Here is a 25,630-nt window from a genome sequence, read left to right on the forward strand (position 1 = left end):
GGTTCGAATTGAATTGTAGATAACACTATTGTATAAGATAGGTAATTTATCGAAGTAGGTTGTATAACATTACGTCTTTACGTCTAATCTCTTACGTGATTGCCCTTTTTTGCACGACTCTCATCTCTGAAGATATAGTTTAGTACGGTCGTACACCTAGAACTTTGTCGATGCGCGCATTGAAGTCTCTGACGGCGAAGGAATAAGTACATCGTGAGGAAACCGGCATATCTAACACTTAGTCGACAGCGTGTGTCAGGCACATAAGAAGGTTCTTGTCTATTAGAAAAAACAAAATGATCACTAAACAGAAGAGGCAAAGGGTTTTAGCGGTTCTTTTGTTTTTTTTATGACAGTGCATATATATAACTTATTATCTTAACAGCTTAATAGTCAAGGAAACACTCGCACACTATAAAATGAATAATGACTATCACATCTAATATTTGCATACAAAGAGCAGATGTGTTCCAAGACTAGAAATGACCTACGAATGCTAATTTAAATAGCAAAACAGTGCATCTATTGAAATCAATCCGTGATTTCTTGTTCTTGCCAAGGTTAGTAATAATTAATTATCTTCATTAAATATATAACACTGGAATCTTTGATTGAATAATATTCTTAGATTTTCGTTACACCCACTCATTCATTCACATGCACCCATACACTCACTCATGCAGAAATGCATGTACGCATTGCGTATAATATTAAAGTTATGAGAAATAAAAAAAAATATTTGTATACTTTGTTATGGTAGAGGGCAGCTAGACACAGATATTTTGTATAATTACAACCACAACGCACACACAGATTAAATGCTTAAAATTTACCTTATTCCTTTTCTCCCATAATTTTTTGTTACTATTTTGTGTGTGTTCCGTCAGTAATAATTGTTATGTTATGTTTTACTTAAAATAGTTACAAAATCTAACACATTGTTATGCATATCTACTAATAATAAAAAACACATATTTATTTAAAGAGATATTTTTTACACAAATATTTAACATTAGCATTAGCAACAGACGACAAAGAGAAAACCTAATAGAAACAAATTTCTTTCGGGCTATTAAAATACTATATAATATATTATACATATTTAGAATATTTTTTTTTAAAATGAAATGAGTGTCTATAGAATCTTAGACTACATTAAACACCGAACAATGTAATGGCAAACTTTATTTAACTTCTTCCCTAAGAGTGATGCTATAGAATGAATTCCCTGGCCTTTTAACCAAATTAAACATTTCACTGCTAGTATGTCAACTAAATAATAATAATAAAAGTCATGCCTTCAGCCCTTATAAAATTGAATTGCAGTTCGTTGAAATCATTTAACTTTAACAGGAAATAGGCTTCAAAATAAGCAAGGATATTTTCCCAAAGCCTTCATATTACATGTATTTAAATTATATTCATTTGCCAATTAAATTGCACCCACGATATTATCGGCGCTTTATACTTGCGATTATCAAATCTACATGTTTCTACTTGAATTATGTTATATTGTAATTAATATCTTATATACCGCCTTCATAGCTAATTGTAGTGAAGTAGGCAGGTAAACTAGGTAACAAAAAACATCGCTAACAACAATTCGCTTTAAAGTCCTAATGTGTACAATTAATAAAGTCTGAAAAACATCTGAATCTTAATGTTACTGTTATGAAACAATCATTGATCGGGCGACACAAATGGAAATGGATAGGACATATACTCTGAAGAGATTCCGTCCCATGTAAACCTGGCGTTGAACAGTTGCAGATAAGGCGAAGAGCCGGAAGATCTTGGAGCGAGGTGAAATACGAGGCTCAAGACTTAATATCATGGAGACTCACTGCCCCAACTAGGGCTTATAGGACGTTAAATAGGGAATCATGGGGCAGATACTTTTCTTTTAAAACACCTACTGTGCCTGAAATACACTACTATGTTTTATATAAGAAATTAACTTTGTTATAAAACATGTTCCTTGTTTTGTAGTCCTGGATAAATACGTCCATCTTTTAGTCCTTAGAAAGAGCCGATTGAGTAATTTAGTTTAGACTAACACTTATTAATAAGGAGCTTTCAATAATGCTGTGTTCTGAAGTTGACATTTTACACAATAGTATTTGTGAATTCAAAAAGATTATTCACGGTGAAGACTTGCAACCTAAATTACTTATTTTTATTATTATTATTTTTTGTAATTAATTTTAATATTTGTATTTTGTGTGGTTGATATTTAGTGTAAAATGTACAGATGTAATTGGATTTCAGGTTTTCAAATGTTGTTTAGTGTGTTATAACTGTATGTATCTTATCAATCAGTTTTCTGTTTTTGTACCTAAATGTAAAAATTAAAAAATAAAATAAATAAAATGTCCACCTAAAGCTTAAAATTTATTAATAGCGGTAAGGTTTGATTTTTTTTTCATATTATCAATTAAAGCAGTAACTAAAAGGCTAGTTAAATATATCCCTTGCAATATTTCATTTTCCTCCCGACGATAACTCCCGACGCTTTTATAAAAACGTGCGAATACACTGGACATTATGACAATATATTTTTTTACTGACATTCCAACAGTTTCCTGCTTTTGTAGAAGCTCAGGCATATGAATTATACGTTTGTATAACGGTACACAGTTCTCACGGCACGCCGGGTGTTCGTGTATAATGTTTTCAGATGTGAATTATTAGTAATACAAGTTAAAGATGAATTATTAAACGATAAATGATTGATTGACGAATAAATCTTATATAAAAAATCGTATATATTGTTTGTGAGACATCTTATTTAATTTCTGGTTTACGCAGCTTATATAATTCACTGTCTGGAGTGAGCGTCGTAGTTTAAATTTTATTAAATTATCTCTTTACAATAATTTTGTGCAAGAAATAAAAAAGACATCTTAGTATTCTTTCTCTTGAGATGCTTCTACTCGCTAAAACATTCTCATCTACCAGTTTAGCCTTACATAATAAATACATTATATTATAATAGAAAATACCCATGGTTTCCTACTAATTATTTATGTAAATAATTTGAATGTGCTTTGCGGAATTTTACAAAATTTAAGTAAAAAAACTACAACTTATTGAATTGAATGTCAATAAATGTAGTATTCTAATATTTTTATATTTATATTTAAATTCAATTTCAAAATCGATGACAAATGTCAGACAATGATCACCTTCTTGTCTATGATACAAAAATAATCACTATAACAATCGGATTGAGTCTGTGAATCTATAATATAGGGTTGCAGCGCCACTGGATTATTATAATTGTCTAAGTATTTTGAAAACACAGAAACTGACTTGTCTGCAAATAAATTATCCACGAAACATACAGGCTGTATTTAATTTGTAGCTCCTAATTTATTAAAAAAACCTGATACGTTTTTAATAAAATTTATATCAAAGTATAAATGTCTTCTTTTTCTAAACGTCAAACTCAACAAAACAACCAAAAAGTATTTGCGAACGAGGTCAGATATGATATGCCGCTATACGCTCCGCTACTACGCTAACGGTATCATAACAATGGATTGTATTACACCACGTAATGAACCTCGCATAGATCTGACCTTATATAACATCTTATTGAACGACTTTGATTGAAAGTCTTTGTAATAAAAATTACTTGAAATCATTGGTGTAATGAAGTGGAATACTCTGATCCTCAGCATAATTCATTACAACCACAGCACAGACGCATTACATACATAAAAAAGTTATTATTGTTAATTTAAGCGGTAATATATTTATTTGTTTATTTTTGATAACATTAGCCAACCTGCTATATAGAAACAGACATTACAAACTGTAATGTCTGTTATTCCCTATACTTAAAATATCTTACCTTTTTACGATGATACTTTCTATTCTTATTTAAATATACAGCCTGGCCTAGTGGATTCAGCATCAGAGTCGAAAGCCTGTGTCAGGCACAGGATCACCTACTTGCCAATTAGATTGTGAAATGTTCATGAAACAGATACAGAAATCTGAAGCCCAGATCAAAAAAAAATTTATACAACATTTGGTTATGCATTTCTTGCACTCATCATTTTTACTTTTTTAGTTCTTTTCTTAGTATCGAGAGATTTTTACGCCGGCTTTTTCTCTCGGCCTACACCCCGATGGAACATATATAAAAAATATATTTTATTAATAATAATAAAAAATATAGTTTTTTACTAGGGTTGCTTAGAAGAGGACGCTCATTGGCGAATGGCGATAAGGCCGCCCGTTGCATTCCTTGTAATTTTTATGTATGTATTGTGTTATTTGTGTATCTTTTATTAGTATGTATAATAAGTATTGCAACAATGTGTGAATAAAAAAAAAACTTGTAGGGTCACTAATAATTTAAATATCAATTAAAATAGTATTTTGCTTTTTCGTAGAGCGTGAATTAAATTATGCGTAGGCGCAAGGCCGTGTACCCACTCAAACACGGCCTGCACCGGGTGACATTTGATCTAGTTCCAAATATGTGGGCGACTTCGCAGTTGCAGGCAACAATGTATTTGTTTCTGTTGACTGTAGTTGCCATAACGACAAGAATAATAACACTTCGTTATAAATAGCGTATGATAAAAAAAATCCTGGAAGTTCCTCGTTTCAGACACATTTTGGATCACAAACTTTTGGGGCACGACATATTTGACTGAATGAATATTTTTCGTCTTCGATTCATCTACCAAATAACATATAATTTTTTTTTATCTTCAAAGCGGTCTTCGTATTCCAAGAACACAAATAACGTTCTCTTCTATGCAACATGTAATAATGTCTATAACATTTTAATACTGGCCTGAGAATACGGTTTTCTCTATATAAAAACTATTTTACATTGCTTAGTGATTGAAAATTAAAGCTATCGTATATAACTTCTTCGCAGTTATCGCGAAAAGATCTGCGAGTATGACTGACATAAAATTAAAACCAATTACCACTTTAACGACAGTGAAACTAACACAAATCAACCTTGACTGAGCTGTCCAGATGTCACATAGGTGACACTTTCTTTATACAACTTTCATTATATGTAATATTTTCTACTAATACAGTCTGTGATCAGTGGCCGATATACAGATTTTCAAGAAATAGGATGTGAAGTTTTGGGCACCCTTGCATCTACAAATATCCTAGATTATTTTTACAATCTAACAATTTTATTGAAATTGCACGTAAAATAATTTTTGGGTTACAAACTGGTTGGTTACACAAACCAAACAGTTTGCAGCCTCCCACCACATGACACTGTAGGACCGACATGTATGGGTTGAGGAGTAGAGGAAAAAGGGACTTACGTTTTTTTGCAATTTTCCTTTTTTATAAAGTGTGAACTGAATGCACAGATGGAAGTTTGGTACACCCAATAAACAATGACAGCGACAAGGGAGAGAGTAAGGTCAATGTCAAAATTTGTTGCTGCCTGTGATTGTAATTTACAAAGGTATCATAAGAAACATGTATTGCAAAAAATCGGTTACGGAAGCAATTCATAGATCCTACTATTTTAAAGATTATATTTACTCGGAAAGTAATAAAAAAAATAGGTCCAATTACTCTTTTTATTTTTGAAAAGGTTTTAAGCTGTTTGCTACGATCGAATTAGGGCGGGGAACATGATGTTTTTTTCACAAATAAACAGCATTGTAGTTTTTAAGTTTTTTCCTACCACACCTGAATTTTGCTATGTTATGTGCCAATATACTCTACGACTCCTTAATTATATTTTTACATTACATAAACGATTGTAAATTCTGACTCTTAAGAATTTTTTTGTTCATAACAAGGACAATTAAATGTTTAGATTATGCATTTGTGTGATTAACCTAAATTTTAGGTTAGGTTGGCTTTCGTAAATAAAATACCGTTTAGGTTTACATAGCGGACGCCTTTTTTATAACATCTTTTGCTTAAATTGCATACCACATTTGAATAATATAAATATACTTGTAAAGAAATAAAATGCAATAATTTATCTATTTCGTATAGTAGTTTTAGTAACAATTATTTTTATGTTGAAGTGAAAACTTCTTTAGCGACGTTGTACACTTTTTTGGAATGGGTAAAAAATGTTAAAGCGTCAGGACACGTTACCTGATCGAAAATTCGTAAGACGGATGTAGAGTAGACAGCTGGCGCGGCGTATTTAATGTAATATAAATTGTCATGTTTGTGTACGATAGCGCAATCAATAAATATTGTATTCTACCACATAAATGATAGAACTTTAATACTGAAAATTAAAGCAATTCGTGCAAAATTATTCACTAACCATACCAAAATTTAAAAAAAAACACATCGTTAATATTCAAGTTTTCGCTTCTGCCAGCACTACCGGAGTGCAACCCTGCGTTTTTTTTATCCGGTTAATACTTTTACACACAAATCTTTTATTCTTACACTGTTAATTTTGATTATTATTATCTCCTTATTCCAATTTTTTTTGTTATTTTTCTTTTATGATTACTATTATTTTGTGTGTGTTTTTCATTAGTAATAAATGTTGTGTCTGTAATTAAAAACAAAAATTCACTTCTCTACTTATACGTAGATTATAACTAGATACGCAGTCGTGCTAAATAAGTGGACACTTTATTACTGTATGTTAATTATTTCAACAATTTTATGTAGTAACATGAGAGTAGTACAAGATCTACTTGTTAACGGAACTGCGATTTCAAAGAACCTCACTGGAATCTTCATTACTTCGACGACACTGAATGATTCATTCACAAGGTATTAACTTTATCAAATAGAAAACATCTTTGTCCGGTTTTCACCGCAAGAGTTTTGCATGATTATTCACTAGCGCCAAAAATGATAGCATATGTTGTAGATTATTTTAAATCGTTTTGCGTATATTCGTAGAGGAAAGGATGTGAATAACAAACAGGGAGCGAAACGCCTGGAAGTCTCCACCCACCAATAAGGGGTTTATAGAAATTATAATAGTTTATTAATAGTTAATTAAATAGATAATTAATAATAAACAATTGTAATAATGTATTATTTTGAGAAATAATTCCTCGCACAGAATAACATTTTAATTTGGATAACTTCTTACAAAGTTAAAAATACAATTCCCTTGGGGCAGTCGGAACCGCAACTAAGAATTTATTGATTCCCGTTCGAATAATTTTCTAGTAAAGTGATCAACCTATAAGATGAAAAAAGTGTATAGATAGCATTGCTACATAATATGATTGATTAAATATATATTATCTATATACATATATATAAATAATAATTAAGTGATTGAGGTAGTAGGTGAGCAATAATTTCAAAGAAAAGCCTTAAATATTAAGAAATCATTTGAAAACTTTCCTGCGTCGGCGAACTTTTCGTTTGGGTAATATTACGCATTATATTATTATTTTCAGTTGTTGGTTTGTTTATATTTGATTACTAATATAAAGTGCTTACATTTTTGTATATTATGTAAAATCGTAGCTTTATTTAAAAAGATAGGCGATGAATTAAGATATAAATAATTAGTTATATCTATTATTATAGATAGAGCTTTTCGTTTTCGCTAATACTAAAATACCATTACGATTTAAGCTTTTCATCACGATTTCTCAAATTGGCCAACCTAGGCCAATTTTAATCTTAATTTATTTCACCTGATGTTAATGCAACGCGAAACGTGTTTAGAATTATAATTAACCTATGAATGCGAAATAATTTCCTTATTAATTACATACATAGAATTACATTATGTTTTTATGTCACTGAGAGACAACATAATATGGACACGAAAACTGCGGATAGAACATGACTAGAAAGAGTTAGCTTTAAATTCACGTGCAAAATTCTTCGGAACAATGAAGTCGCTCCATGAACTCTGCGAAGTGCCATAGAGGCTTCTGTGCTTTTGAAAGGAGTGAGGCTGGCTAATTTTGTCAGGACTTTACGTACAGTGGACTTATTGAGCGTCTAAGTGCGGAAACTGAGTCCACAAATTAAAAACTAATCAAATTTTCTTTAAATTCATATAAATATTTCAAGTTCAAGCCGACATCTGGTAATAATGAATTCCAGAAAATTAACATAAGAATTTTGTAACGTATTTTTTATCAATCACAAAAGAAATTAATTTTTGCATAGGGGATTAAAAAAACACTATGCAATGTTGGCAAATGGCGCAGTTAGTTCAAAAAAGGAATGGTTAATGACTTACCAAATAGCAGTCAATTGGTTTCTCTCTCGGTCTGTGGTAGGCCTTCTGCAGCTCTGTTTGTTTGAGAGCGTGTGCGATATGTAGTGCGCTTGCGTCGAACCTTCCATATTGGTAGTCTGGTGTATCTCTTGACAACTCACGCGCTGGGGAGGCCTGCACGCTGTTGCCATTTGTAGCTCTGATTGGTGACACTGAAAAAGGATTTTTGTTACATAATAGTAGTTTATTTTATAACGTAAAACTATTTGTTAATCACTGGCGTGTAATAGTATTTCTTTATACTTGTAACCCTTGCTCGCACGCCAAAGAAAAGTCGGCGCATATTAGAACTTAAAAATCAACGACATATGTCACTGAAGAGAAATACCGATTATACGAATGACAATGAAACATGTGCGACTGCCTTTAGGTTACTGCTCTATATTGATACACTTCTATATTCTTAATAAAACCCGATAAAAGATGATTGCAACCCTTAAATCTTTTTAGTCATCCCTTTCCATCCATCGATCCAGAGGTACGCAGTTAGAAAACAAAGCAATGCGAAATGATTACCACGAAATGCTGAATGCCATAAATATTTGGGAATTGCCACTGTAAAGGAAGACATTTTAAGATCAACCGCTTTCCACAAAGAAAACTTTAGCAACACGTCAACCCCTTAGCTTCGGGCCTCTTGGAAACGGCAGACTGCGTGTTTCGTCTGAGAAGGACAGACATTAAAACATTGTTTCTAAATATTTTTTTTTTATTCAAATGAATATTTCTCCATACTATGTTTCATAACAGAAATAAGAGTTAACCAGAACCTCCATTCAAAACTAAGGTACTACTAGCATACTTTACGTTACGTAAACATTTCAAGTTATTTAAAGAAATATGAGTCTTGATAAATTGATTGAAGTATCAGTTTCGTTTAGCGGTTTGAATCGTGCCAACGACCGTTCGGATATAGTTTACTGATTTATAGTTGTACAAGAGCAGGTTTCATTTATGATATCGTATTAAGAAAGATAAATCTAATAAAAAAATTGTATGGGATTTTGTTTAAGATAGAGATTGTTATGATTTTCATAGCTAAACAAATTTGAATACTAGAACATTTGTCGCTTCTATATAACTAAATTTACTTTATATTTTCACATCAAGCAAGCAAATACGTATACAAAACGTTATTGTTTGTTTGTTATATTGTAATGGTTTTCTTATGTTTAAAGCATTTAACATTTTTACAATATGTTCGCTTATCTAAACGAATTGCTGATGACAGCGGAGAGTTGAGGAAGTTGTGCAGCGCCACTAACACGAGGTTCAGAAATAAAGAACAACTGAAGAAGAAGAAGAATTTAAAAAGAATACAGAAGCAACTTCTTGGTACCACAGAAACATGACATTTAAATAAAACTTAGGGTAAAGTACTGAATATAAGTGTCAGTAGATATCTAAAGCACATGATCATAGTGCTAAAATTTATAGATGTACAAGTGTTCATAAACAGTAAACTTTTTATAAACATGAAATCAAAAAGAAATAGGTAGTGGTGTTTTATCATCGGAGTTACCAATACCACTTGTGTCAGCTATTTAATACCTCTGAAAATAGAAAATACTTGTAATAAAAAAAAACATGAAATCAAACGAAAAGTTCTCACATTTTATGTTGAAATTAACAGAAAATTAACTCAGAGGAAGTAGCCATAATTAATTTGAAGCCTTTCTTTTGTAGAATTTGCTCTCTCTTGAAATAAAAACCATTATGAATTTGAAAGAGATATTCCTATTACCCAATGATAAGATCAAATATCTATATCACATATCGTATTTCTAGTGTAATCTCTAATGTCTATACACTGTGGTTAAGATATCCATAGACCATAAGCTCACGTTCTAGGAAGGCATAATACCTTGTTAGGTTTTTAAGCCGGTCAAGTTGTGTAAATTTATTTAGAGTATTTTACAAAATACACATTTAGGAATGCGGCCCTTAGTGGGTGATCTTACGAAAGAGGATGTTAAAATTTAAATTTAATGACAAGCAATTAAATTGATATATCCTGCATTTTTTTATTTGCGCCGAGATAAATATTTACTTATTATTAAACAACGATTAATAGTAAATGTAATGTAAAGCTAAATTTAGAACTTTATATATTTATATATAGTAATGGGTAAGTAGCTGTTATTTCGGTCGGATTTCAACAGTTCCTCTTCACCCTACGAGTATGTTTCTACAGAAAGTCTTACAAATGTAGTCGGGGCCTCGATGAAAATAGTACTTTTTTTATTAAGACTGACGTTGCCCTGCGATACGGAAGTTGAACTTTCATCGATATGGTCTGATTACTCTGGGCCTACACTCAGAGCCCTACTCAATAGAGAACACCTCAGCTCACTCCACTCGTCCCACAAATAGCAATCCAGTATACTTTTGAAACAGCGGTCGTTATCGTTAGGAAGTAGTAATATTAGAAGGGGCAGATATGATGCGTGTCAAGACGTTCCACGACCGTTGCTTAGAGGATATACCCCTATATATATATATATATATATATATACCACTTTGTGGAACCAGCTGTGAGCGTACCAATTCTTAAAAGGTCGGTTACGCACTCGCGAGCCCTCTGGCACTGAGAGTGTCCATGGGCGGCGGTATCACTTAACATCAGGTGAGCCTCCTGCCCCTTTGCCCCCGGTTCTATAAAAAAAAAAATATCCTGCTGCACTCAAGTGACTTGATCTGGTCAGTCCAACGCCTAGGTGACCTTCCGCGCGGTCTATAGCCTTCCAATTTTCCTTGGACGACAAGGCGTATAGACTGATCCACAGCTAAATACGTGTCCGAAGATTGTAAGGATGCGAGATGACAAAACTCGGCCATATTTAAATGAATATTATTGTTAAACATATTTTAGTATCAATGTGCGTGTATGTAAGTGGTCATTACAAAGATGTATGCAAGCATTCGTCTAGTTTTTATATCATAACTTTCTTGTGAAACTATGCAATTGGTTTTTTTTTAATCTAAAAAGTGGTAACGTGATTTTTATGGTAATTGTTTACAAACATACTATAGAACGATACGCTATTCGAGTACGTAAGTGAATGGCTACTTATATAACTTCCGAAATTTTTATTACGGTTTTTAGGTTTTACTATGTATATTGTATACCTAATTATAATTTTTCAGGTTCTATGTAATTTCTGTTTTTCGTTTGTCGTTTATAATTTTTTGTTTCGCTTTCCTTCTTTAATCATGATAAACGTAATTTAATTTAAGATGCTTTTTCTAACAGAAATTAAGTAGAATCACAAGCTTGTCACAGTTGTTTACAATGTTGAAAATTATAATTTATTTGGTGATTTTTACTCCGCCAATGGATACTCCATTCTCCCTCCCATCTATTTTGAGCTACTACGAATACTAAACAATAATGGAGATAGTATGTAGCCTTGGCGCACTCCCCTTTCGGGCATAATTGGATTGAAAATCATATCGTTGATCCTCACAACCGATGTGCCGTTCTAAATTTAGAACTCCCATTTCCGTAAGGATGTTCCACAAGTGATCTTAGTGTACGCAGTAAATGCCCTTGAGTAGTTAATGAAGCACACACAACATTCTCATATAGGTACGCGTGCAATAAAAGTAAAAATTTCATGGAATATATAGATCGCGTTGCCCAAGCTTACATTTTCTTAATACAATTAAAAGCAGCTGTTAATAAAATTGGGCGTGAAATGACTGTTTCTCACGCCACGTTTTAGCATAGGTCAAAACACAGGTCCACAATCTAGCTTTAGGTCACTGGGCTGTATTGAGGAATGCGGCCTTCTTGCAAGTTCTATCTCTTTCGCTCGTATGGGTTATGTCTCTCTTAATGCCGAGGACTGGCGAGAATTGACGAGTTCCGAGTGCTAACCGCTGGTGCCTTCTTCGGAAGTCCGACTGGATTCTTGCTTCACTGATTTGAGATAGTTAGAGATTTATTGTGGCGTTTACATTCTAAGTGCTTGCACGTTACTAAATTCTTTGAAAATGTATTCAGAAGTTTAGGCGAAGTTCTTGATACAGGCTGTGTACAAACTTGGTTCAATTGTTTTTGTCCATACAATTAACGAAATAAACAGCAGAACAGAATGTCATAAATAACTTAACTGTGAATGTCTCTGTTTACATTAATTAGCTTTTGATATCTCAGCTGTGGATAGAATAATGCAAGAAATTGCTTATATTTGTCTAAATTTTTAAAAGTTTTACCGTTTATTGCAAGTGATTGAATGTAGCCCTTTTTTTCTCACTTACTCATAAACAAGAAAACAAACTAAGAGTATGTAATAAATAGAATCGAAATAAGTATTCTAGGTCTGAAAAATATAGTAAAAGTAGAAGAAACAAAAGACATGACAAAGTTTACAAATTCTGTTACTTCTATTAAAATATTGAATTGGAAATGCGCAGGACACATTATGGCAAAAGACACAGATAAATGGAGGAAAAAAGCGAAAGAATAGCTTCCTTGCTATGGCAAAAGAAAAAGAGGAAGACAAATTAAAAGATGGGTAGATTGAAGTAGAGTAGCTATGTGGCTATAAAGCTAGATAAAGAGAAGAGTGGGAGCTCTTAGACTGGGCGTATCTCCAAGGACGAGCTATAAAACGCAAATTAACCGGTTTGCCGATTAATTATGAGTCTTTATAGTACTTCACATTGGTATATACTAGGATAGGTATTTTACAGCAATAAGGGCTTTTATTATTATTATTACTTACATACGTAATTTTCGATTACATACGTAAATACATCCGTGAAATCAAATCCCAATCAAAACCAACCAACCAATCAGGCACAAGTTCATGCATTAAAATAACAATTATGTGCGTTATTACATCAATTAGACCTAGATGACTTGGATTTTTGATGTCTTGTTTATTTTAAGTTTAGCCTCTGTGTGGTCAGTGAACCGTGACGAGCCTTGAAATACAAGGTTAGTTGTATTGTTTCAATGTTTATGGTCTAAGAACATTGGCATCGATAGTATGACAGACCCATATAGTTGTTGGTATAAAGAGGTCTAATAGCGTATAAGGAATAGACGGCGGTAATCTCGGTAGGATTCATAGACAAGTAAATTGTCAACTGTCAAATGGTTATAGATAAAAAATAGATGATGTCTTTGAAATTTAGTCTGTAAATTGAATTCAAATGCCTTATCAAGATTTACTCAACGTAGTTTTGGGCCTCAGATTTCTATATCTTTTCATTTGTCAATCCAATACGCAAGAAGATGATCGGCCTGACCCACGCCGTCGACTTTTTGGTTTAAATACTGTTCAAGCAAATGTTGTGCACAGCCGCAGCTCAAACAAATGATCTCAGGTTTGAGAGTCACGCGTATTAAAAAATCAAATTATGCTTGAGGTGTATCAAAAAGTTACAGTTAAGTCCCTGATGAACCAATTAATTTATATTCAGAAAAAAGATAATGTATATTTTTAAGGTTCAATCAATATATTGGAATAGCCAAAAAATGTGAGCACATTTTTACGAATAACAATAACAAACTATTATGTATGTATCTATTGATAAAATTTAAAAATTTGATTAAAATTTTATTCTGTGCAGACGTTCTGAAAAATAGACACTCATATACATTTATGGATGCGTTTATTCCGATTTTTATATTTTAAGAGCGCTAAATCGGGATCACAACACATAACACACAGCAGCAGCATATGATGAATTATTAATTCTTATATGTCTAAACAATATATACATATATACTTACGTTCAGTTTCATGACTGTTTCTAGCGTGTCCTCTGATCTGTTCGTTCACATAGTTGTTACTTTTGGGAACGTTCAGTGCACTTCTGATGCCCACGGATGAGTTGTCAAGATGGCCAGGACCGATTTTAGGAACATGGCTCGAACAGTATACTTCTTTATCCTCTGTCCAGTGTTGGTTATTGTAGTATGTCTGAAAAGAAGAAAAAATGTTAATAGAGAATATCACATCAAAGTTGAGGGATGAAGTAAGGTATAAGAAGAATATAAAGTAGGTGATAATGATTAAAAAAATTGAAAGTAGAAATGGAAATAAATATTTGAATTTAGAATCCGGAGAGAAAATGAAAATGTGACTGGCCGTGAGAAAACGGAAACGTCGTTATTGTTCAGTGAAAGGTAATTGAAGGTTTATTTACATGACTTTAAAAAATCATAAAATTATTCTACGAAATTTACTTAATGTATGATGGCAAGATGACCACTATGAATTTTTCTTATTGTTTATGCTTGTCTAATTCATTGAATCATAAACATTAAAAGTTAAATGTTTAGCCAGTAGGTACGATATGATATGTATTTTAAACTTTGTTTATGTATATACAATATATGCATGATCCTAAGGGGCTATTTATTTATAACTAGCTAACGCTTGGCACACTGATACAAGAAAAATTATTGTGTTTTAATTCGACATGCACTTGACAGACAATACAAACATGAAGAGTTAAAAAAAAACTTAAGTAAAATTGAACTTAAAGTGTGGCGACTATGGATATCCAAACCCAGCTCGTTTAGAATGCTCAATCTCGATGTCGGTCAGTTTTAGCTAAAACGCATTCTTCTGAAAGGAGGCTTCTTGTTCTATAAGTGTGTTTCAACAAGTTGAATAGTTTAGCGACCTGTAGATGCGAAACTATATGTGAACACTTAAAAAGTCAGAAAACAAAGTGGGTAATGGGTAAACAATGATTTTTAAACGTATCTAAATCAATATTCAATAGATATTGTTTTCCATTGAGGCTCGATTACAAAGGCCATGTTACAGTCGTTTGAAGCTCATTCACGGACACAATAAGTAATCGGCCATTGTAAAATGACCCCGTGCACAAATACGATTCAAATACGTAATACAAATATAAATACATTCTTTACAAATTCTTTGAAGTAATTTTTAATTGTTTTTTCACAATATTAATTTAATTTTTCAAATTATTTTTTGTAAAACAATTAACCTATGATCTGAACTATAAGCAGCAGTTTTTATCTATAACAAATAGTATTATTTTTAACGTTTCTACCATCATTGGAAATATATAATATCCTAACTGTCGCCTTCCATTTTTATTTGAATATAAATTCAATTGATTATGATTTATACGTCTAGAAATATCAAGTTAGATAGACGAAACTATGTACAAGCAGGTAATAATAAAAGTGACATCGTCGTAGAGGTCACGAGAGGTCAGACAATACTGGTTGTAAGCTAATGAAATAATGTTTGTGATACGCTTAGTTATCGTGGACAATAAAATTTAATTCGAAACCTTTAACGCTGTGCCACTGACCGTGTTATATTACCGTTTTCATTCATTTCGCTTGCATTTATTCGAAAATTAAGTCTGTATCGAATTATGATGCAAAATTCTGAACTTCATTCATTTATAATTTAAAACGATATTAGGTATCTCTGTGCTATTTTTGGAAAAAGTCTCTGAATCCTGACATAACTGTTTTTACGGTTTACTGTGCCCACTATGCCTTGTACCACTGCTGTTTCTTAGTTTGGTCTGTCAACCTTGTAAGTTGTCGTCTTTTTCGTTTATTTTTAATTGCACGTATATTTTTAGAGAAATATTTCGACCCCGTGCAGACGTTGCACCGGCCAGTGCGGGATCGAACTAGATTTCCCAACAATAAAAAATGCTAACAAATTTGTCGATTATAATTTTTTTTTTCTGGAATAAGAACTTTACAAACCCAACACAGACAGACAGGTTCATTGTTGAAATAAGAGAAGTTGTTGTACAAAATTGATATTTTGTTTCGTATATACCCATGTGTGTATGCAGAAGGGAGTCCACACGCACTTTGCGAGTTAGAAGAGCATCACCCATTTTCCTATCTCTTGAAAGATGTTAAAACATTTTATATAGTTTTATTTTAATTAAATAAACAGTATAAGTTTAAAAAATAATGAACAAAATTTCTATTGAGCTAGACCTATTTGTTCGTACACTGGCTGAGTTCACTAGAGTTGCTGTTGTATTGTTAGTTATAAGATTAAGGCATATAAGTATAATTAATGTTTTTTATGTAGGATAATTGGTGTGGGTATTATTTTGGAGTTCTATGGAATTAATAATAACTGTTAAGGTAGAATAATGTATTGGAATAAATAAATAAATAAAAGTATTTACTCATTTATTAATCTACATAGTAATAATAATAGTTTATACTGAATCAATAGAAATTCGTTAAACGAGGAAACAACCAGCTCTGGGGTCCGATACCGGTACTATCTACTAGACGCCAACTTAAATCTTTCATTAGCACCTATACACTTGAACCCCACAGCCCAAGCGCTCTTAAAGTTAAGCCATTTATTTTTTCATTGATTTATGTAACACGAGTAAAATTATTAAAAAAAACGTGGAAGTCATTAAAATTTTCACAATAGCACCAAGCCTTGAAATTTTGTAACAGTAAATAAATATGAATTACATAAGACATGAGTAATAATTCAGGTTAATAACTGGTGAGTCACAAGAACATCTGATCTGAATTACTCACATTTATTTACTTTGAAATTCAATGACACCGACTTATTGTATTCAATACGTTTCAGCACCGGTACTAACTAATTTTAAAAATATCAAAATTCCATACAGTACCGTCGATCGCGGTATAATATAAGGAACAGAGTAGTATAATGTCAGTTTTAAACCTCATGCAGGATATAGTAATTGTATATATCTCAATATTCTATTTGATTTGACTTGTCATAACATACACACAAAATATTTTGAATTTTTTAGAACATACGACGCCTACCGTTACCCTACTCACCTGATGTTGAGTGATACTCATGGACACTTTCAATTCTAGAAGGTTTGTGAGTGTGTTGCCCGCCTTTTAAGAAGTGGTACGCTCTTTTGTAAAGTTGAATTGATACAGAAATACTTCAGTGGTGGGATTTGACGTAGTGGTGTGCGCAAAAACTGCCTTAAAAACGCTCAGTTGTGGAACGGACGGTTGGAATTCCATATTATCCCTCACGATAAATTGAGGCTTTCCGACCAGTCCCTAGTTAGACTAAATCCTCCTTTTACATTGTAGAAACTTTTACCTTCACGAATTATACGAAAATACAATCCATTATATATAAAAAACAAACATAAAGTTGTTTGTTACTTTGTGCGACAAGAACAGGTTTTGTTACATAGTAGGCTAATTGTAGGAAACGAAAATTGCAAGACAATATCCGTACAAGGTCATCTAAATGCCACAAATCGTGAATTCGTGATGATATAATGTTATCACGGAAAGAGAAATCATTTATTATTTTGATATAATAATATGAACATTTTAAATAAAATAATAACAATACTTTATTTATATTACAATAACACAAAAAAGAACAAAATTTAAATAAATGAAAATGGGCGGTCGTACTGCTAAAAGCAGTTTCTACCAGATGACCTAAACTATACAGCTATTGTGAAATTAGGAAGACGGAAAGTAAGATAGTAAATTTACCCGCCCTTTTACTTTTATTGAAAGTTATTTTTAGTTAGTGTTCGCCTTCAAATAATATTTTCACTTATTTTGAAGTAGGTAATACCATAGATGCGTATTTTTAAAGAAAATGGATCAGTTAAGTAATGCTGTATATTAATCAGAGAATATAAGCAATAGAAAAAAATAAAATTATTTTAACGCATTATCTAGTTAAATGAAGTTTATTTAAATATGTCAAACAAAATAATTCTACATTAATGTTTTTATTTTAATGTTGACTATGCTAACTTCATGGTGTTGTGTGACGGTGTGCGGGTGTCGGTTTTTTGTGACGGTGTGTCGTAAAAATTTACTCTCATCATTTTCCTTAAGGCGCCAAAAGAAGTATAACTTTAAAAATAGATTAAATTGTGTATGTATTTACTAACCTTCAAAGTCAATTTTGTGCCACACACAGCGCACTTGAAGCATCCACTGTGGAAAAATGTAAAGTCCTTCAGCGGTCCAACTCTGTCCACTTGGTACACAATCTCGTTGCACCGAAAGCAGGTGCTTTCGTAAAAGTTTGGTCGGTACATTGTGACACTTACGACATAATTTCACTTCACTTGCACTTCACTTTAATATGATTCGTACTGTACCCCTGAAATTTGCGATTGTTTTTTATAAAAAGGTTTTTACTATTTTTTACCAAAATTAATAAACTTATAATTTTTCTATTTTTAACACAACAAATTTAACTTAAAAAGGAAATTTTCTAATCGACCTTTCTAAGAATTTTTCGTCGGTAAAACCTACGCTCTGACATTGTCGATAAAAACGTTGCGTCTAATTGGTGTCCTAAATGTTTTTGATATACTGTAATAGTTTATAATTTTACCTAAAGAAGCTTAACAAAAATGTCTAGAAACTATGCTTTTAAATTCATCAAATAGGTTTGCATGTAAGGTTTTAAGAAAAATTCTTATAAATATGGGGATAAAGAAGAATAACCAATGAAATAAAAAAACGGACATTATGTACGATGTCGGTCAACTTAACACAACTAAAAGCATATGAACTAACATTTCCTTGCTTTAATAATAGCGTTTGTATTGATTAAAAGACCCCTCGGTATGCCTTTATATGTATATCACGCTACGCACTTTAGGAAATACCGACTTTTGTAGGCTGGGAATATTTTAATAAACATACGTCTCCCTAGTCTTTGTGTATTTCAAAAATTCTCTCGAAAGTCTTGTATTATATGAGTAAATATCGTAGCAATACCATATAAACATATATTTATATGATATAAGATATATCATGTTTATTTAGAAACTGATAAAATTTAAATACAGCATACACAAATATCGAAAGCCAATTTCGTGTCGAAATTATTGTCGTAAGTTTTAATTAATTTTTGTTAAAAGCCTATTTAATTAGCATGTGACGAATCTCTTAACTTCTTAGTTCATAACGTTTCATTTCTTTTGACGACGAATTTAATAACATTTTTGTATACAATAGGTATAAATTGTATTTGTTTACGGGAATCAAAAATAATATAAAATACACATACAAAATGTGTTTAATACTTGTAAATGTGTTTAATACTCGTAAATGTTCTAGATAATTTTTCAAGTATAACATTGAGCAGCTAAGTGATCAGCAATTGTTTTCCGTTTCTCTTCAGAAATAACTGGTGTTTATTAGTAAATCAGTGCTTGCAAACGGCTAGGCTTAGAGTAGTCTAAGTCATAAGATGACGGGAACGAGTGATATCTTTTAATATAGGAGTAATATCGAAAAAGCTATTAAAAGTGTTCAAATATCAACTTCCTTAGGCATTTTCATCAAATAAGATTTCATGAAATGGATTTTTAAATAGTACCTAGTATATATTTAAAAAAAATGGTTGTCTGTAAGATTGGTTTTTTGATGACAGTTTAACGTGATAACGTCATAACAAAATAAAATAAAATGATTTTTTTTGATTTATCACTTTTTTGTATGGATACAAAGGAGTGAATCCTCGGACGACCAATCGAGTGGAAGAGAGATAGATGCGGCGATAGCGTACAATGAGCGTAACGGGACAATGAGTCATGCTTTTTCGTGCGTATAGCTGGCGTTAATCGACTTATAAGACATAGCCACGTCAAAAGAGTAATATAATATACAAAATTTACCGTAAATGCTCGGAGACCTAATTGGATTCCAGGGCACAAGGATTAAACAATTATATCTAAATATAATACACTTAAAACAAACGGGGAAAAAAGAATGATGCCTTTTTGCCATTAAATAAATCAGTGGCGATGCAACGTCATTAAGGCTAAGCTTCAGATTTCTCTATCTGTTTTATGATAATTTGGCAATCAAATAGCCAATTGGGTAGGGGATTAGATTCCTATGCCTGACACGCGCCGTCGACGTTTTGTGGCCGTTAAATGCACATATAGAAGGACAATCGATTGGTTTATAGCCGGATTGAACCTACGACCTCAAGGCTTAAGCTACTACGTCAACATTTTTATGCTAATATCGAACGCTATTTTTAGAAAAAATATTTTTTACATATGAATTATATACAAATACATTTGTATTTATATAGATCCTATTATTTACGTTTCTTAAACGCAACGTTACAAAGATATTACGAAATTGCCGTCTTTTTAGTAAGATTTTAATTTTTTTTTCATAAATATTTTTTGTTTCCGAAACGGCGGATATCATATAACTTGCTCCATACGTTGAAGGCATAACTATTGGAGCGTGCCGATATAATGATAGACCATAGCGTTCATCTGTGCGTTGTATTCCTTGTACGTAGCTGCATTCCATACTCAGCTATAAACGATTGTTAATTGTACTGTGTATTTTAAATGAAACAAATGCGTTTTGTAACAATTAAGTTGAAGGAGATTTACAAATGTGTGTATGATAACCGATTGTACCAAAAAATTGTTTTTGGCCTTAAGTTTATTAAATAAATGGCCTAAAGTTATTAAATTTATTATGCTAAGGTAAAGGTTGCTTTTGTATTAATACTAATTTTTGAAACCAAATTTTGATCACTCTTGTTCGCTTATACCGACCGACCTAAATGAAAAGCAAACTTTTTGATGTCAGTTTTTCTCCTTAACGACCTTAAATTTAGAATTTCCTTGCTTTGAAGTCAAATGTGTTGATAAGTGTAATTATTAGTCAGTTTTGTGATTTATCATTTTATGTATATGTCGCAGCCAACTAGCTTAATTAGCCGTTTAATTAACAGCCTAGCATTTAAGTAAACGGCGTCGTTTAACTAGCGGCCTGAAAGATATTCAGCTAGTTGATCAAACAACTAGGTAAATGACTTGAAGCGATGACGATGATGATTTACATATAACAGAATAGGCGATATCCTGTTAATTTCTATCTAGTTCCACGGCTGCCACCTACATCAAATCAATATTAATTTTTATATTCACTTAAAATTGTATAGTTTATTGCGTATATTTTTTTATGGAATATGGGGCTTATCTGATGTTAAATGATACCACGGACTCATGGACATAAATTGCCAGAAGGCTCGGAAGTTGGTTGCTAACCTTTTAAAATTGGTAAAAATTCCACCATATTCTTACAAAAAAAAATATTATGTTTTTTATAACATGCCATTATCTTATATATAAGAAATTCTAATATTAAAAAATATGCTTTTATTCGATATTCAATTCTATTATGTTGTAGGTGGTCTATGAATTTTAAGAAAGGCGACACAAATGTGACCGGTTTTCAAACATTTATGGTTTTATTTGTAGTGATGTCATCTTTGAAAACAATATGCGCAAATTTTAAGAATAAGATTATGATAAAAAATTTAATATTAGTTAGTATATCACCAAGAGATATTACAATACTGTTTAGAAAGGGTTCAGAGGAGATTTTAGGATTAATCTGCAGCTGAGATTCATCATCGGACGTCGAGGCAGAATACGAAATTCCACCCGTATCACATCGACGTCCGTCCCAGCTGAAGTATTTCCGAAACAATTAGACTTATGGTCCTTCAAGAGAAGCGTACCAATTCTTAAAAGGCCGATAACGGACTTGACCATGTATCACTTAACATCTAGTGAGCCGTCTGACTTCTAATACATTAAAATAATTCAATTCATTATAAAAACCAAGTGTTAGTAGATTGGGAGCAGTTTCGTAATTTTTCTTGTTACTCAATTCTATTGAACTATACGTCTGTATAATCAGCCCAGTTTCTACCTTAGAAAGTGATATTTGAACAACTCAACAAACTGAACATCGTTTTTTTCTTCTGCTATGTATGTATGTATGTCTTATTTAATGTATGAATAAATCGCAAGTGTCTAAATCACTCAATTGCTTTAAGTTAAACGTTTAAATTTCGTGTTAATGTTTAAAGAACTATATTTCTCATTACAAAAAAAATATTTTTTTACTGAGAATCTTAATAATATGTATATACGAGCGAGAAACATGCCGCCATTAGCCGTCCCAACTTTAGCCTACTATGTTCACTGTAACTTGCATCTTTAATGCCTTTTTGAATTTGTCAAATGAATATTGCGAATTGCGTGCGTGCGTGCACCCTCTTAATACCACAGGCATCCGATCATTATTTTTGTCCCTGCTTTCAGAAGAACGTGTTTTGTCCAAAACTCACCAATGTCCAAATTTAGCAATTTGATAAACGAGCTAGGTCTGCATATGCTCACATTTTGAAAAAAAAATTATATCATTATATAAAAAATGTTGTATTTAATTTTTTCAAACTTATTTATTAGTGTTTGTGATATTAGATCTTGCATTACGTTTTTCTTGAGAATCTGCGTGCCGAGCTTCGCAAGGATATAAATAAATAATAATAATTCTTAAAAGCTCCTTTTGAGTGTCTATGGTTGGCGGTATCACTTAACATCAGTAAGCTTTCTGACCTGCACCCTGTTATTTTAAAAATAAATGTTAAAATTACAACAAAATTCTAATTTAAAAATTAGAGTTTAAATTTATATTTAGTCGACATCACAGGAGAACGAAGAGCTGGCAGCTACCTCGCACAAAGAATTAGTCTAACTATTCAAAGGGGGATCGCTGTCAGTATCTTCGGAACCTTGCCTAAAGACTCCTTTTATTAATATTTTTTAATGAGTAAATTTTAAGGTTAGTTATTAGGTATATTTTTATGTATTATGTTATTTATTTTGAATAAAGTATATTCATTTAAAATATATATATATATATATTACAATATACATATCATTAAATTATCGTTTTAAATTTGACCTTCAGAAAAATCGTTACGTTTCTGAATAAAGTTACATAAGTCGATTTCATTTTTATTGCTTCCTTCACATTTAAGTGGGAGGTGATTTTGGTGTTGGTCAACGCATGTAGGCTTGTCGTGGGATGAGGTACTTTTACTATATCAATGGACCATTCATGAAAACTACTTGCTGCATTATCGTTTTGCAAGGTGAGGTAAGATACTCACAAATTGGATTTGCCTAATATCAATATTAAATCAAATACCATAATTAATTATTGACATCTTAAAAGCATCAGAACTTCAACGAAATATTTGTTTGTATGGATAAACTTATTTGTTTGTGTGTTTACAAACACTCCAACAAAAAATGTGTGCATGTCCACAAATAAGATGTGAAACTTTTTTGACTTTATTATGTCTGTATTTTTATGTATGTATTACTACTATATAGTCGGGGAATTAGCTAGAAAATATATTTAAGAAAGAAGTAAGTCTAAATCATATACATATATGTAAAACTGATTTTCCTCCATTTAAAACGCTTTAACCTTTACTACCCGATAGATTTATATTTAATTTATAGTTTACAGAAAATGTATATGCATCAACGACGCTACCCTATTCATTAAATTATCTAGGATCTTTTTTATATTTTTTTTTTCTGGTGGAATTTGCTTGTTAGCGAAAACGCCGTGTGTTGATCCCAATAGATAAAGCCCAGGTCGTTTTATAAACTAAAATATACAGGTGAAAAGATTTGCACATATTTCTATAACGAAAAAGCTACTGGACCGATTATAATTTTAAGCATATATTAACTATATATTCATATAACGCGACTTTAGTTCCCTATATAACGCGGGGATTGCACACGTTATATATCTGTACTGTGACATTTTTAATGTACGCACATACAAATATTTCGTAACAGAATTTTTTATTAAAAATAAAATAATTTTAAACTCCTTTAATGAGAAAAGTTAACCCTATAACGCGTTATATGGGGTCATAAACGCGTTATGTGAGAATGACTCCTACAACGAGGAACCAATCTACCGTGTAGTATACTGTATCAAGTTTTAATATATACCACTGTGACGAATCTATATGCGGCTAAAGATCAGGTTACCAAAATGGTTATTTGCTAAGTCCAAATAAGCGAGGGCGGTGTACCAACTTATAAATGACCAATTTCGGTCATAAAAACCTTTGGCTATACAAATAGCTGTTTCATGGTGTATATGTGTGTGTGTATTTCATCCTCTTTCATCGACAATCTTTCTTTTGATACCGAATGCTATTTGTGTCTATAACGCCGGTTTTTCCGCGGTATTTGGCACTATGAGCGTTAATTGCGCAGCTAAATATGTGGTCAGGATTTGCCTAACCTAAAGAATCAAACGTTAGACTTCTAAATTTTGTAGGTCTTATAGAACTACTGAACATAAGATGCAGAGTTTTGGTTAAGAATTTCATAGTGACGTCATCAGGGTACGATATTTACCATAGAAGACCAACTTGTGTAAGGCAAAAAACGTCTCATATATTAAAAATACTAGTGGTTAATAGGATGAAATTCTACGCCTCGCTTCGATTACGATTGGTATTTACGCTGAACCTAAGTCAAATTAACACATCGCAAACAATGACTAATAAAATACTTTTTGGATGTTTTATGCGGGTTTTAATATCTTTAAGACAATTTTAATTAACGTTCTGTCTTAGTTACGTGATAAAACCGGCATATTTTACAAGTAATATATATTTTAATGTTAACATTACGATTTTGAATTTAGATTAGACACAGTTAATGGCAGTGGCGGCAAATTTATCCTACGTAAGAATCTAATAAGATCGCAATCTATAAACCTTTTTTAACAAAACCTCATTTCGTATAACGCTGTGGCACTGGCAACCAATTTCACAATAAAAAACACTGACACAGGCAATAAATGATTAGAATACGTGCTCACTTTTGAAAAAAAGAACGAATCTTGTCTATGGCGTTTCACATACTTTTTAATTTGACAGGTGTAAGATTATTCGCGGAACGCGCGCCGCTTGCGGGGGCCGGTCGAACACTGGCCGCCCGCAATTGTTTACGGCCAGTGTTGCGTCGAAATGTCAAAGAATCAACAGGCAAGTCGCAGAAGGCTTTGCGTACTTAGCAATATGACTCTGTGAGGCTGATTTTGCTGGTATATATGTCCGTTATTTTAGGAAAGATAATCTTGTTTATCTTATTGATTAATCGAGTTTTACTCTAAGTAACAAAATAAAAAATATGGATAAATTTACTTGTATAAAAAAATTTAAATATAAAGAAATTACATTTAAATTAAATACATCTATAATGTGATTAATATCTGAAGAGCCCAACTTAAATCTATTACTTATTTTATTATCTTTTACGTTTTTGTTACATGATTTATTTAAAATAGCACATTTATACATTTATCTTTGAGGAGAGATTCACAAGAAGCGGCGCGGGCCACAACGGGGCATTCCGAACTAAATCGCCCGCTGGAGAAAGTAAACTACGATTATAACAGCCTTATACTTATGCATTGAAAATTGTACCTTATTATCATTTTACAAAGTCTGAAATGGATCGAAATCGAAATCACGAAGTCATGGCACTACA

The 25,630-nt window shown here is 32.1% G+C and overlaps 1 protein-coding gene across 4 annotated transcripts in view; it reads right to left on the reverse strand.

The window, feature by feature from the left end:
- Positions 1-25,075, reverse strand: part of LOC110999929 (hillarin) — a 38,853-nt gene extending 13,778 nt beyond the window's left edge. The window contains exons 1-4 of one of the 4 annotated variants that reach the window (XM_022269223.2): positions 25,003-25,075; positions 18,146-18,360; positions 13,980-14,169; positions 8,195-8,385 (exon numbers count right to left, since the gene is read on the reverse strand). In XM_022269223.2, the coding sequence (XP_022124915.1) occupies positions 8,195-8,385; positions 13,980-14,169; positions 18,146-18,295 (531 nt within the window). In that variant the 5' untranslated portion in view covers positions 18,296-18,360; positions 25,003-25,075. Of the gene's footprint in view, positions 1-8,194; positions 8,386-13,979; positions 14,170-18,145; positions 18,361-24,855 lie in introns of all 4 variants that reach the window. The other 3 variants (XM_022269219.2, XM_022269221.2, XM_022269220.2) reach the window with 3 other exon arrangements.
- Positions 25,076-25,630: the final 555 nt, after the last annotated feature.

This window comes from Pieris rapae, chromosome 1 (assembly GCF_905147795.1).
Source record: "Pieris rapae chromosome 1, ilPieRapa1.1, whole genome shotgun sequence".
Classification (NCBI taxonomy): domain Eukaryota; kingdom Metazoa; phylum Arthropoda; class Insecta; order Lepidoptera; family Pieridae; genus Pieris; species Pieris rapae.